The 12535-nt window shown below is 37.3% G+C and overlaps 1 protein-coding gene and 1 long non-coding RNA gene across 11 annotated transcripts in view; one reads left to right on the plus strand and one right to left on the minus strand.

Moving 5' to 3' along the window:
• RBMS3 (RNA binding motif single stranded interacting protein 3) overlaps nt 1-12535 on the plus strand; it is a 1329481-nt gene that overhangs the window by 1170513 nt on the left and 146433 nt on the right. For all 10 annotated transcript variants that reach the window (XM_045436403.1, XM_045436406.1, XM_045436409.1 and 7 more), the window contains one exon: nt 5126-5232. In XM_045436403.1, coding sequence (XP_045292359.1) covers nt 5126-5232 — 107 coding nt within the window. The remainder of the gene's footprint in view (nt 1-5125; nt 5233-12535) is intronic.
• On the minus strand, nt 2354-5982 carry LOC123575734. Its single transcript, XR_006700961.1, has 2 exons — nt 5844-5982; nt 2354-2768 (listed from the first exon to the last, which is right to left on the minus strand). It is a non-coding gene; the product is annotated as an uncharacterized LOC123575734 (long non-coding RNA).

Consider the following 12535-nt stretch of genomic DNA (forward strand, 5'->3'; position numbering starts at 1 on the left):
GTTTCATAAGGTCGATCCCCAGGTCAGGCTCTGTGCTGGTCATGGAGCCTGCTTCAGATTCTCTGCTTTCCCTCTACTCATCTCCATTCACACACGCTCAGTCTCTCCCTACCCCCCTCCCTTCTCTCTCTCTAGGATAAAAAATATATATATATTGTTTTGAAAGTTCTCTTTTCAATAATGAAAATCTTCAAGGTAGGTTTAGAACACAGAATCTTAAATTCTATGTATAATTGATCCTCGGCAAGCTAGAATATTGTTGCTTGGTAAAATTTCTTTCAAGGATCCTTCTGTAAAATTTCTTTATGCCAGTAGGTAGAAAAAATCCTAAGGTTAATAATTTGTTCAGAGCCTTTTCTTTTCCTGCCAATGCTGCCCTGCTAATTCCATAGCTCCCAAGGTTTCACAAAAAAAGATCTTGAAATATGTATGTGCATGTGCATGCATATGTGTGTGTATACATGCCAAAGAGACACATGGGGTGGCAAATTTTTCTTTTTTTAAGTTTTAATTTTTTTTAAGTGTATTTATTTATTTTGAGAGAGAAAGAAACCATGTGTGGGAGGGGCACAGAGAGAGAGAGAGAATCCCAAGCAGGCTCTGCACAGTCAGCACAGAACCTGACACGGGTGCTCAAACTCATATACTGTGAGATCATGACCTGAGCCCAAATCAAAAGTCAGATGTTTAACTGACTGAGCCACCTGGCACCCCTGGACAGCAAATTTTTTCTTGCCTACAGTGTGTAACAGCATGGTATTTATCCTAATAGCAAAATACAGATTCGATGGATTTAAACTGTCAATAGATCTCCTGCAAATGAATAACAAAAAAATAGTAAAAACAAACAAACACACAACAGAAAAAGGAACAGGGAGCATTCAGTGTAGGCAATTGCATATAAACACACGTAAGAGAACATGACTTGTATCACATTAAAGGGATAATGGGAAGCAAACTTCGGTGATGACTCAGGAGAGGAACCTGGGCTGTAGTGGCCAGATGATCCAGAGACAAGCTGCAGTCAGCAAGAACCATTTTGGAAATGCAGATCCTCTCAATGAGCAAATCTTTTCGATGTTCTTGGAGGTCAGTTGCAAGTTCTGTGGCCAAACCACCAAGGAGTTAAAAGTGGGACAGAGCTGGTGAACAATAAGCCTAGTTGATTAAACACTCTACACTCAGACTCTGCCAAGTAACCAGGTTTCATAGCTGATGCATGGACAGTGGCTGATGAAGATGCTAAGCAATAGTGATAGTTGTAGCGAACGTGGATTTAATAGTCGTTTATGTACCATATACTATTTTAAGCCCTTTTCACACATTAATTTATTTAATCTTCACAGCTGTCTGAGGTAGGGAACATTATTACCCTCAAAGAATTTAAAAAGTGCCTGGTGTCTTGTAGCTGGTAAGTCAGGAAGCCAGGAAGCAGACCGCTACCCCTAACACTGAAATGCACCCAAACTAAGTGTTAAAGCAGAAACACGAACGACCTCAAGAGAAGTTGTGATCATATTCTAGACTATTAGAACCAGTATATTATGTACACTAAAAGAATCCATTTTAGGAGAAGATAAAGAGAAACCTGCTTCAGATGGTGGAAAGTATGACTCATGAAAGTTATTATCCCAAGAACCATAAAAGGTAGAATCAACAATTTTTACAGCAGGAAATTTAAGGTATTTCTTTTTTGTCTTTTGTGAGAAATCTGTAGTATTGCCAGTGATAAACTCATGTGTCAGCATGACCACCCATTTGAATGGATGAACATACCTTGAAATTTTAAAATGACAAAAGGAAAAATACCCTATAGTGAGGAATGAATATATATACACATATGCTTTTGGAGTATCCCAGGAAATTTTCTTTAGCACAGAATTTTAGGGTCTTTTATTGCATTTAGTCTTTTAGTCCTTCATCTGGAGAAAGAATTTAAATACTTTAATGTGATGGCAGCAACTTTCTGCAGAAGTTTTATGACTCACCCTTTCCTTTGTGTGATTTTTGTAGCTTCACCAAAGTCACCAATGTTGGAGGCTCCTAAAAGCAGACAGTTGGGAACCACTTGTGCTGGGTGAGGAATGATACTGGTTGCGTTGTGAGCCAGGAGGAGTTACGTATTCTATGCTTCCTCTATAGGACAGGCAAAACATTTTGTTTTTCATTTCGCCTGGCCAATTGTGACTTTCTGTCTACTTGAGTCATTTTCTTCAATATTGATTAATAGAATTCTGCTGTTAATAAACTAAAGGATTGAGTAAATACTACTGCCACTTAAAGCCAAATGATTTTCAAATATTTATTTGTAGATACCCACTCGTTTCTTTTTCCATTATTGATTCTGGAGACAGTTGAAAGTCTCGTGAATCCCTTAATTTTTTTTTTTCTGCTTGATCCAGATTAGTAAATGCAAGCAACCTAGCTGGAGTAGAAATGGGGAGGAATGGTTGTTGGGGAAAATGGTATCAATTATCTATTAAGATTATAACATATCAATTGCAAAATTTTAGTGACAGGAAACAATAAAGATTTATTTAGCTTACATATTCGTGGGATGGCCTTACTGACCTCACCTGGGTTTATACATTTTTCTGTGGTCACCTGCATGTTATCTGTGTACGTCTGCTGATTTTAGACGAGTTTACGCACATGTCCGGGTGGTGGTCATTGGATGATCTACTTTGGCCTTGGCTCTGATGGTAGGGATGACTCATCTACAGTAGTACCTCATCCTGCAGCAGACCAGGCTGGGCATATTCACGTAGCTATGCAGAAAAGCAAAAGAAGCAAACCTCAATGCTTCAAAACATTTCAATCCTCTGCTTGTGTCTCATTTGCTAACATTTCATTGTCTAGAGAAATTCACATGGGGTCAGACCAAGAGTCAGAGGACTCAATGACACTACATTGTCAAAGGCAAGAATACAAGGAGAGATAAAGAATTAGCATAATACAGGAGAAGAAAAATAAATTTCCTTCTACTTTTCTAGGTTCTTGACTGGGACCCCCCCCCCCCCCATAATAAAGACATGTTAATATTAACAGGAGAAAAACAAATAGAAGTTTAATAACTTGTATATCTCTTGCATGGAGATATCCAGGAAAACCTTGTAACTCTCTGAAATGGTCCAAGTCACCATCTTAAATATCATCTTTAGCTAAAGACAAAAGATGTTGGGGAAGGGGTAATGAGGCCAGTAATGGGAGGTTACCAGAAAAAGCACAGTAAACAAGGGTAAGGTTGTTATACAGATTTAAGGCCTTGCTTCTCCACTGATAAGTTTCTTGAGATCTAGAATACTCTTCTTCCAGATACAAAGAGGGAGACACTGTTACAAATGGAGATTTCCCTTATAAATGTAAACGTCTCTTAAAAAAGGGTAACTTCTAGTCAGTTTTCAGAGCTTTTCCTCTATCTGCTGTTTCTTAAAAATAATCAGCTTAAGCTAATCCTTATGCCAAAGAGACATATTTTTTGGATGGTATATTCTGTTCCCCTTCAAACATTAAACAATTACATTTTTTTTTTTTTTTTTTTTTTTTTATTTATTTTTGGGACAGAGAGAGACAGAGCATGAACGGGGGAGGGGCAGAGAGAGAGGGAGACACAGAATCGGAAACAGGCTCCAGGCTCTGAGCCATCAGCCCAGAGCCTGACGCGGGGCTCGAACTCACGGACCGCGAGATCGTGACCTGGCTGAAGTCGGACGCCCAACCGACTGCGCCACCCAGGCGCCCCAACAATTACATTTTAGAAGAACACATTTTCCCAGTGGGTTGGAAGAAGAAAGGTCCATTTTAGTTTTCAGATTGTAAACTTACAAATTATTATATGGTTTATCCAAGCAAATGAACAAACAACAAAAATCCTCCCAGCCATGTTAATGCATTGACCACGTTTTTTAGGACAATATGGATTTATTTTATTCATTCAGTTTTAAAAATATTTGTGCTAATAATCAGCAATTTTTCTAGTCAAGTAAGGATGTGGAGAGAGCATGAATTCTCAAAGAATAAGTTTCTTCCTGTTGTGTTTTATAAAATTGTCAAATAAGTTTACTTAAGTCACCAAGGATCACCACATTTCCCCCCAGTCCGGGATTCATTTGTTAGGGCCATATCCTTTGTCTAGATTTTATCATGTGGGCTCATTTAATATTTAAGTAATTGTTCTCCCTGAGACACTGACTAGTTTTCACTGGGAAATTGGAGTGAAAGAGGTTCAACGGACAATCAACTTCTAGCCTTTTTGAAATTGCAGGGATTAATGAGAAAAAAACTAATTTGGTTGCAATTAGCAAAATAGCTCCCATTTTAGAAGGAAACTCCTAAGGATCTTTTTCCAAAATAGAATCCTACAGTTTCTACTGTGAAAACATGGCAACTTTGAGGAGAAATATTTATCTTCACACAAATACTGGTTATGAATAAGTTTCTAATGTTGAAAAGCAAAATGAGACAGTACATTTTAAAGCTCTTATTGGCTTTATTCAAGGATTCATGGATCAGGCAGCATCCCATCAGGCAGGTAGAAAGGAACTCTGAGGAGCTGTGCAAATTGGAGGCTTCTATAGGCAGACGGGAGTGTGAACAAAAGTATTGGCAAAAAAAAAAAAAAAAATGGCAAAGTCACTTTTCTACAGAGGATGGCCCGGGATCTATCAGGTAAATTACCTCAACAGTGCTGATCAGGTGACTCCTGACTGGTTGAAACTTCCATTTCTGGGAGAGCCAAAACTTTAATTAAGTTAGGTTTTGGTCTGGTGACATGAAACTTCCCATAAGTGACTCCATTTTGGACCCGTTGTCTGGTTTTTAGCATTAACATAACTGGAGGGAGTTGACATTCGCCTCTTTGCTTCTAAGGCAAGTTCACTTTCTGCTTCAACTGATTATTTTTTCAACAATATTTTTTGTTTTCTTTTATGGTCTGCCAGTGCTCTTTCGAAGCCCAGTTAGATAGAATAACAGCCAACATAATAGAGACTAAAAGGGGGCCAAATATCTCTCCAGAAGCAAGACAACTTCAAAGATACGCATTACAAAGCGCTACTGTGACTCAAATAATCACTTGTTTTTAAGGGGGATTTGCTAATGTAGAATTGGTTTCTTATCTTTCCAGCCCCTAGTGAGCCTTTACTGTGCAAATTCGCTGATGGAGGACAAAAGAAGCGACAGAATCAAAGCAAATACACCCAGAATGGAAGGCCTTGGCCCAGGGAAGGAGAGGTGAGTGAGTACTGACTGACTTTTGCTCAGTAATATAGCCCCATGCTTTCCTCAAAATGGCGGCAAGACAGACGTTTGAGGCCCTGATGAAATCAGGTCTCGTAGAAAACCAAATCGCTTCGAAGAGGGCAAATGAGTAGGCCTATATTAATATGCTCAGGATAAACTTACTTGAGGAGGAATGTAGGAATTCAAAATTGACCTCAGTTCTGTACTACAATAAGTCCTGTGTCTTTCACCAAACCTTAACCTGATACATACTCGCTGAAAGACTTATCCACAAAGAATTGATCCATAATTGTATAGTACCTAAAAAATATTTTCAGTGAAATCAGTAATGAGAGTTGAATGTTTATGTACTTGGAAAGAACTAAAAATTTCGATTTATTTTACTGGGATCTACCATTGCACATATATGTGTTTTATATATTTTTCCATATGCTCATAAATGTGTTGATACGTATTTTACCTAAGTATATATCAACATAAGATATGACATTTTCATTTTTTATATTGAAATAAAATTTTAAATTGAAAGAAAAGTTGATGTACACAGGGTTTTGTTTTTCACAACAAAAAGAAAGGCATTTAACAGTTAATGATCCACTTACCCTCTTAACACAAAACAGTAGAAAAGCAAGCGTAAGCATCCAGTGACACTTGAGAATGAATTCCTTTTGCTTATTTTTGCTGTAAGAAGACAAGGAAAAGGTATCTGGGCTTCTAAGAAGTGTTTTATTCTCTGTGAAAAGGAATGGAGTTTTTTGAATGACTTGAATAAATGCTATTTTGTACCAAGGCCATACTTTCAACAGAAGAGCTTTATTTTGTATTTCTATTCAAAGCACCCACTTCATCTATTTCTCATTTAGGAGGCATCCCACTTGATGCAGCATTTTACACTTTCAGTACTGAGACTGAAGGAAAAGAGAGTGGGGTTTTCCTCAGCAAAACGTTTAGCCATTTTTTTTTTTTTTACTAAGACTGTTGTCTGTTTTGAGTTTTTCCACACAGGTCTCAAAACCCCTCTTAAAGTATAAATTGTGTTCAAGTATTGTATAATCTATAACTCTTTATTTTAAGACATGAAAAAGAGAATCACCATCAAACACCTGAAACTAATGAGAAAGGAAAGAGTTTCAATATCCCAACTTTAGAAAGGCAGTCTGTGTTATGTTCAAAAAAGGAGGAGGAAGGGGAATGACCCTTGTGTTTTTAGGGTTGGGTTAGTGATCAGCAGTTAGCTCCATCGTCCCCAGAAGACAGCTGATTTCTGATAGCATTCATTATGACATCCATCCCATACCAAACATCTGTAGTCTAGAATGACTCATTTGATCTTTTAAATTTTTATTGAATCTAACGCCCACTGATGAGAGAGATTTCAGGATCGCAGACCATAACCAAGAAGCCTCAACGGTCAGTCAGAAAAGCTGGGATGACTGAAAGCTCAGTTCCTGTCTCCATAAGGTCCTGTCTTACCGCATCCACAAAATAGATGCCAGTTGCATGCAGCAAGACACCCCCCTCTTACACATTTCTCAAGATCAAGCCAGTCAACATAAAAGAAATGTAGACTGCAAGCTGCCACTTTGCTACTGTAGACAAATCTAGAGCTTTGGGTTTAGATCTTGGTAAAGACCATGTGTGCTATTGCCACAGAAGCATTGTGGTGTCAACGTTAGCAACCGGAGCATCTTGTAATTTACTTGTAGGTTTTAAACATATATCCCTAATCTCTGTTGTCAAAAGCTGCTTTTTAAGAGTTACACCTTTTGATGTTGAACTGTGAAAATCAAAGGAGCTTAATTAAATTTACTTGTGACCAATAAAAATGTATTCCAAGTATGTAGATACATTCAGAAGAAAGAAATTAGGAAAAGAAAGGGCATGCACTAAAAATATTCAGAAGAAAGAAATTGGGAAAAGAAAGGGCATGCACTAAAAATATGCTTATCACATATTTTGGTTTTGAGATAAGCATATTAATGTTTACACCTCGATTGTGGTTTTAGGTGTAGATACTCTAAGGATGTTGGATAACTTTGTGTCCCTATCATTTTATATACATATAGATGATATAGATACAGATATGGATTTAGATGTATATAGATATATTTGCTTCTATTTCTGCTTGCATTATACTTGCTAAATTGTATTAGCATGGTTGATAAAGTTTGACGTTATGTAGTTTATTCCTATGTAAGCAATATTCAGTGAACTTTTATATACCAGGAAATTTTAATTACTGTATTTCATTGTTTCTAAGACCCATGTTTTTGTTGTTGTTTTTCCACATTTTAACACTTCTGAAATTGGTTCTCCTCTTATAATCAATGGCATTATGAGAAGACAATTTGCATTTGCTCTCATTAGTCATCTGGGAGCACTATCTACATTCTCTGCTGGTCTTTGACCCCTCTGACTTCATGAATTGAAACTCTAACCCAAGCAAGGACTCTGGGTCAGATTCTTAGGAGAGGTTTTCTCTGTGCCCTTCCTTCATCCAGTATTAAGGTTGAGACATAAATCTTACCTTGAAGTCCATTCTTTTTTTTTTTTTTTAATAGCCCCTTGGCATACCAACTTGATGAGATCATTTGGGGTGTTTGTTTTTGCTTGTTTTTTGTTGCAGTTATTGTTGTTGTTTTTATATGAGATGATGGTAAACCTTTCATTGGTGCCCTAGATAAAATGAAAGATGATAATTTCGATTTCAATGCTTCAGCATTTGGGATAGTAGCACAGATTGAGGCTCATGTTTTCTCTGCCTCTCTTGAAAGTCAGGTAAAAAAACAATAGTGTGAAAAGGATTTCTCCTAAAATGTTTAAGCCTCTTACAAGTACCTAAAGCATGACAACTGATAAGCTAATTAAAATTTTAATATATTGTGTAAAGCTGTTTTCTTCTGAGTGGCATTTTCATAACAGTTCTTTTAGCATGGTGAAATGCACTCCTTTATCAAAAAAAATCTAGTAATGAAAACTTTACACACATAAATTAGTGTAAATTAGCAAGGTTTTGAAATACAAATATATGCTGCTGGACATGTTTTTGCATAAGTGGAATACACAGGGATATTTTAAAGTTCTTAATTAATCTCTCAAGTGACAAGCAAAACTCTGAGCAGAATGATCAGGGATTGGGGCTATTAGGCCTCTCTTAGTGCTCTACAAATCTTATCATTTTATTTCTTCATATAGCTATTCACAAACTCTTTGGTCTTAGTATCCCTTCATACTCTTAAAAATGATTGTTTATTAGTTCATTAAAAAAGAATAAACCATCCCTTGTTAACAAAAATATTATATCTTTCAAAGTCAATTTTTTTGAGAATAATGGCATTCTTTTACCTTTTTGCAAATCACTTTACTGTCTAGGTTACTAAAAGATGACCAGATTTGTGTATCTGCATCAGCATCCAACCTGTTGCCATATTTTGTTTGATTTAATCATATGAAAAAAAATCCAGCTTCATACAGACATGTCACTGAAAAAGGGAGAAGCTGTGGATCTCCTAAAAATATCTCACCAGACCCTCAAGTGTCCTTAGGCCACCCTTTGAGAACCACCGTCCCAGAGAAGCTTGAGCCAGGGACGGGGCTCATATTCAACTTCCATATACCAGAAGGGCCATGCTGCTTGTTAAAATAGCGAAACATATTTGTTTCATTTGGTAAATAACCACCGGCACTAGTCCATCAGTACAGCCCCTCCACCCCTTCCACTTTGGTGGCTCCTCAGGACGTCTTACCACCTCACAAGAATGGGGTGCTACCTGGCACTGCAGGAGTTCCCCAGGATCCTACCCCAGCATTTATGTTCTGATTGGCCAGTGCTTACAACATAATGGTGGCGAAATGTTTTTAATGTCAGCCCTAGCTCAGAAATGGTCTCACTGTATCATCAGTATGACTTTCATGACATTCATAAGCTAGATAGCCCATTACATCTGAAGGCATATTCTTTACTTCAGGCAAAATGTTTCCCAAAATTGATCGTGTTAGTGTTCTCCCAAATGACTGGACTGGAATCAGGAATGCTGCATATCAGTCCAAAAATACATCAGGAGTCATGGGAATAAAAGACACAGCATAAAGAATACAGTCACTGGTTTTGTAATAGGGTTGTATGGTGACAGATGGGAACTGGATGTGTGGTGAGCACAGCATAACGTATAGACTTGTCAAATCACTACTTTGTACCCCTGAAACTGATACAACATTGTGTGTCCACTCTAGACAAATCAAAAAATTAAAAAACAACAAATGAACAAACAACAATAACAAATACACATACCAGGAACATGAAGAAGAATTCCTGTTGTTTCTTCCTATGTTTCCAAAGAATGCTTTTCCAATGATTACCAAAAAGCCCCCAGATTTGTTTGGAATCTATGCCCAAATAATAAGTACAACTGATCAGAAACATTCAGCTATGTTGTAAAGATGACTGGCTGAAATCAAAGTTGATGGATGCTTCTACAACAATGATGAGAGTCATTCAAACCTTGAAATTACTTTATGTTGACATTTGTTGTGACTAGCCTCTGGGTCTCCTTCAGAATTTTCAAATGTAAGTGAACATTAACTGTCAAATCATGGAAGACGGTGCTGTTTCACCAAATTGTCATGTTGGGACATTATCCTTAAGTATGCAAATACCATAAACAAACTATTTCTCACTGGCTGTGAAGCTCTAATCTAGCTTTCATAAGATCTTCACAAGTCCTATAGTAATTGAGTCACTAAACGCCATCGATAACAATTGCTTCAGGAATTGCACTTCAAAGAAATAATATTTTGGCTATGGACACAAACAAGAGACCCAGCAATTGAACAAAGAAGTGACCCCACAAGGTATTCAAAAGTCTAGTGGAAAAACGCCAAGATTTTTATTATGAAAATTAAAACAAATAAAATGGTGTTTCTTGCTTTTATCTGATCTACAGTTCTCTGCTAGAGTCAATTTCAAAGCAATGAGCAGTAACAAATAATCTCTCTGTATGTGATCCTCTGAAGATATTTTTCCTTACTGGGGAAACATTTTACGAGATTGTCCTCACGGTCTAGATATGGAGATGAACTAACGGAGCTAATATAGTATTGTTAACAATCAGCACTCAGGTTCCCAGGAATAGTTTACAGGTTATGTTGAAGAGAAAATCAAGTAAGCTTTTTGGGGATGCATTCTCGGAATACTAAGGTTTGGAAATTCTTACCTATTCCCAAGGAAAGAAAGAAATTTTAGATAAGGCATGATGATGTATTATATCTCGAAGACGTTTTATTTGAGGGCATTTTTAATTGCCCAAGACACAAGCCTCTGGGTATAGGAATACAGTACATGCACTTCATAATACCAAGGGGATGGGTGCCATTCACACAAACCAGATGTAAATTGCGCTCCTTATTGTAGTGCAATGCTACTGGCTCTGCCTGGACATGTTCATTTCAAAGCCTTTAAGAGATGGAATAAACTGACAGAGTATGCTTTAATTAGATCTCATTAAGGCACTTACAAAATCCACTATGAGTGAGCTGAAAGCTCCAGTTACCAGTTTTACCACAGCCAAGTAAGCCAAGTGATTTGTTATGACTATAACCCAGATAATAGGTTGTCTATTTTCAGACCTGAAATCAACTTGTTTTCAGTGATGGATGAAAACTTCTCCTGTGCTGTAAAGTTTTATAGCTCTTGTCCATTTAGAACTACTATTAATAAAAATTCTCTTCAGTGCCAGGAAGTGAATGAAAGCCTGCAAAGGTCATGTGGGAGAAACGGGGTTTCTCGTGCTGTTATGAAGTCCATAGCCAAGTACAGGCATAGTTGATGAACCTGATTTCAAACATCCGGCCTCCTCCTCATTGTGTCACAAGGCATGAGGAGTAATTATTCATTCCGACTAAATCCATTTATAATTGACACAAAGATGTCTTTTTAGATTTCTGAGTAGACAGATACCCATAATCAATAACAAAATAGTTCCATCCTAGATTCTCATTCAGATAAACATTTTCCTTGAGGGTATGTCCTGATTTTTATGTTTGCTTTTGTTTTTATTTTTCTGAGAGAAAGTTAATGCATGCACAGTTGGCGTCATAATTCTGGATTTCCACTGTGTCTCCATCACCATAATCATCAGTACTCTTGTTGTCAAAAAGCATTTGTTCCTTCCATGACTGATACTTTGTGCTGTGTCCCAAGGACATAATGAAGTGTAGGGAGTGACTCTTGCCCTGGATGTATATTAGAAATATACATACACCAGGAGAACCTTTCTATCTCCTCGTGTTTCCTATTTCCTTTCTTACTTTCTCAATATAGGACTACCTCTTGCAGAAATGTTCTTTTTAAGAGAATTCTGTTTGAAATACATTTTTTAAAGTAATATTGGAGAAGAAACAGCTTAAACAAAAAGCATTCAGTCCGTTAACAAGCACTTACTGAGCATCCCCTATGTGGGAGGCACAAGACAGGAGATAATAGACATGACATAAACATACAGACAGATTCTCCACCCCCTGGGAACCTAAAACAGCAAAGATCTTCTCTGTAGAGTAGGCAGTTAAAGGTTGAATAGAATATAACTTATATCGTGGAACTAAAATCACTGATGATAACTGGCTATTAACCTACACAACAGTGAAAGAAAACCAAAGCCAAAATAAAAATAATAAAACTGACAAATGCAGCAGACACAAGAACTTCAGCTCAGACTTGCCCCGTTACTAACCATTAACTGATTGATTGCTTGTTTGTTTTTCAGGGTAGGTAATGGAGAAACTGATTTATATGCATTGACAAGCCAGAAAATCATCCCAGAGTTGAAAATTTCACCTTGTTACTTGTCCAGTAGAGTCCCCTATGCCCTTGGGTACTGAGTTGGCACAGAATAATATTTAGAGGAGCAACTTGAGCTTGGGTGGGATAGGATACATCTTGAATCCTTCTCTAGTACTCTGCTAAGTATTGACAATCATAGTTCCTTCTGAAATTTAAGGAAGCACATGTGTCAGCATCTGTGATGTGCACAATACTGTTGGCTTTTCTTCATATTTTATCAGACACTCCAGTAGTTAGGGAGGAAACTCTAGCATTTCCATCACAGATCCACAGCTTTTAAGCTGAGGGACAAACTTGGGAAGGTTTTTTCGTTTTTCTGCTTCAGTCTCCTCATCAGTAGAATGAGAATGGTTAAAAGTGTATATTTAGTGATTGGAAGGATTAAATGAGGTGCCGAGGATAAAGCACTGATCACAGTTCCTGGAAAACTATAATCACTCTAGTATTAGCTATTAT

The sequence above is a fragment of the Leopardus geoffroyi genome, chromosome C2 (genome assembly GCF_018350155.1).
Source record: "Leopardus geoffroyi isolate Oge1 chromosome C2, O.geoffroyi_Oge1_pat1.0, whole genome shotgun sequence".
In the NCBI taxonomy this organism is placed as follows: Eukaryota; Metazoa; Chordata; class Mammalia; order Carnivora; family Felidae; genus Leopardus; species Leopardus geoffroyi.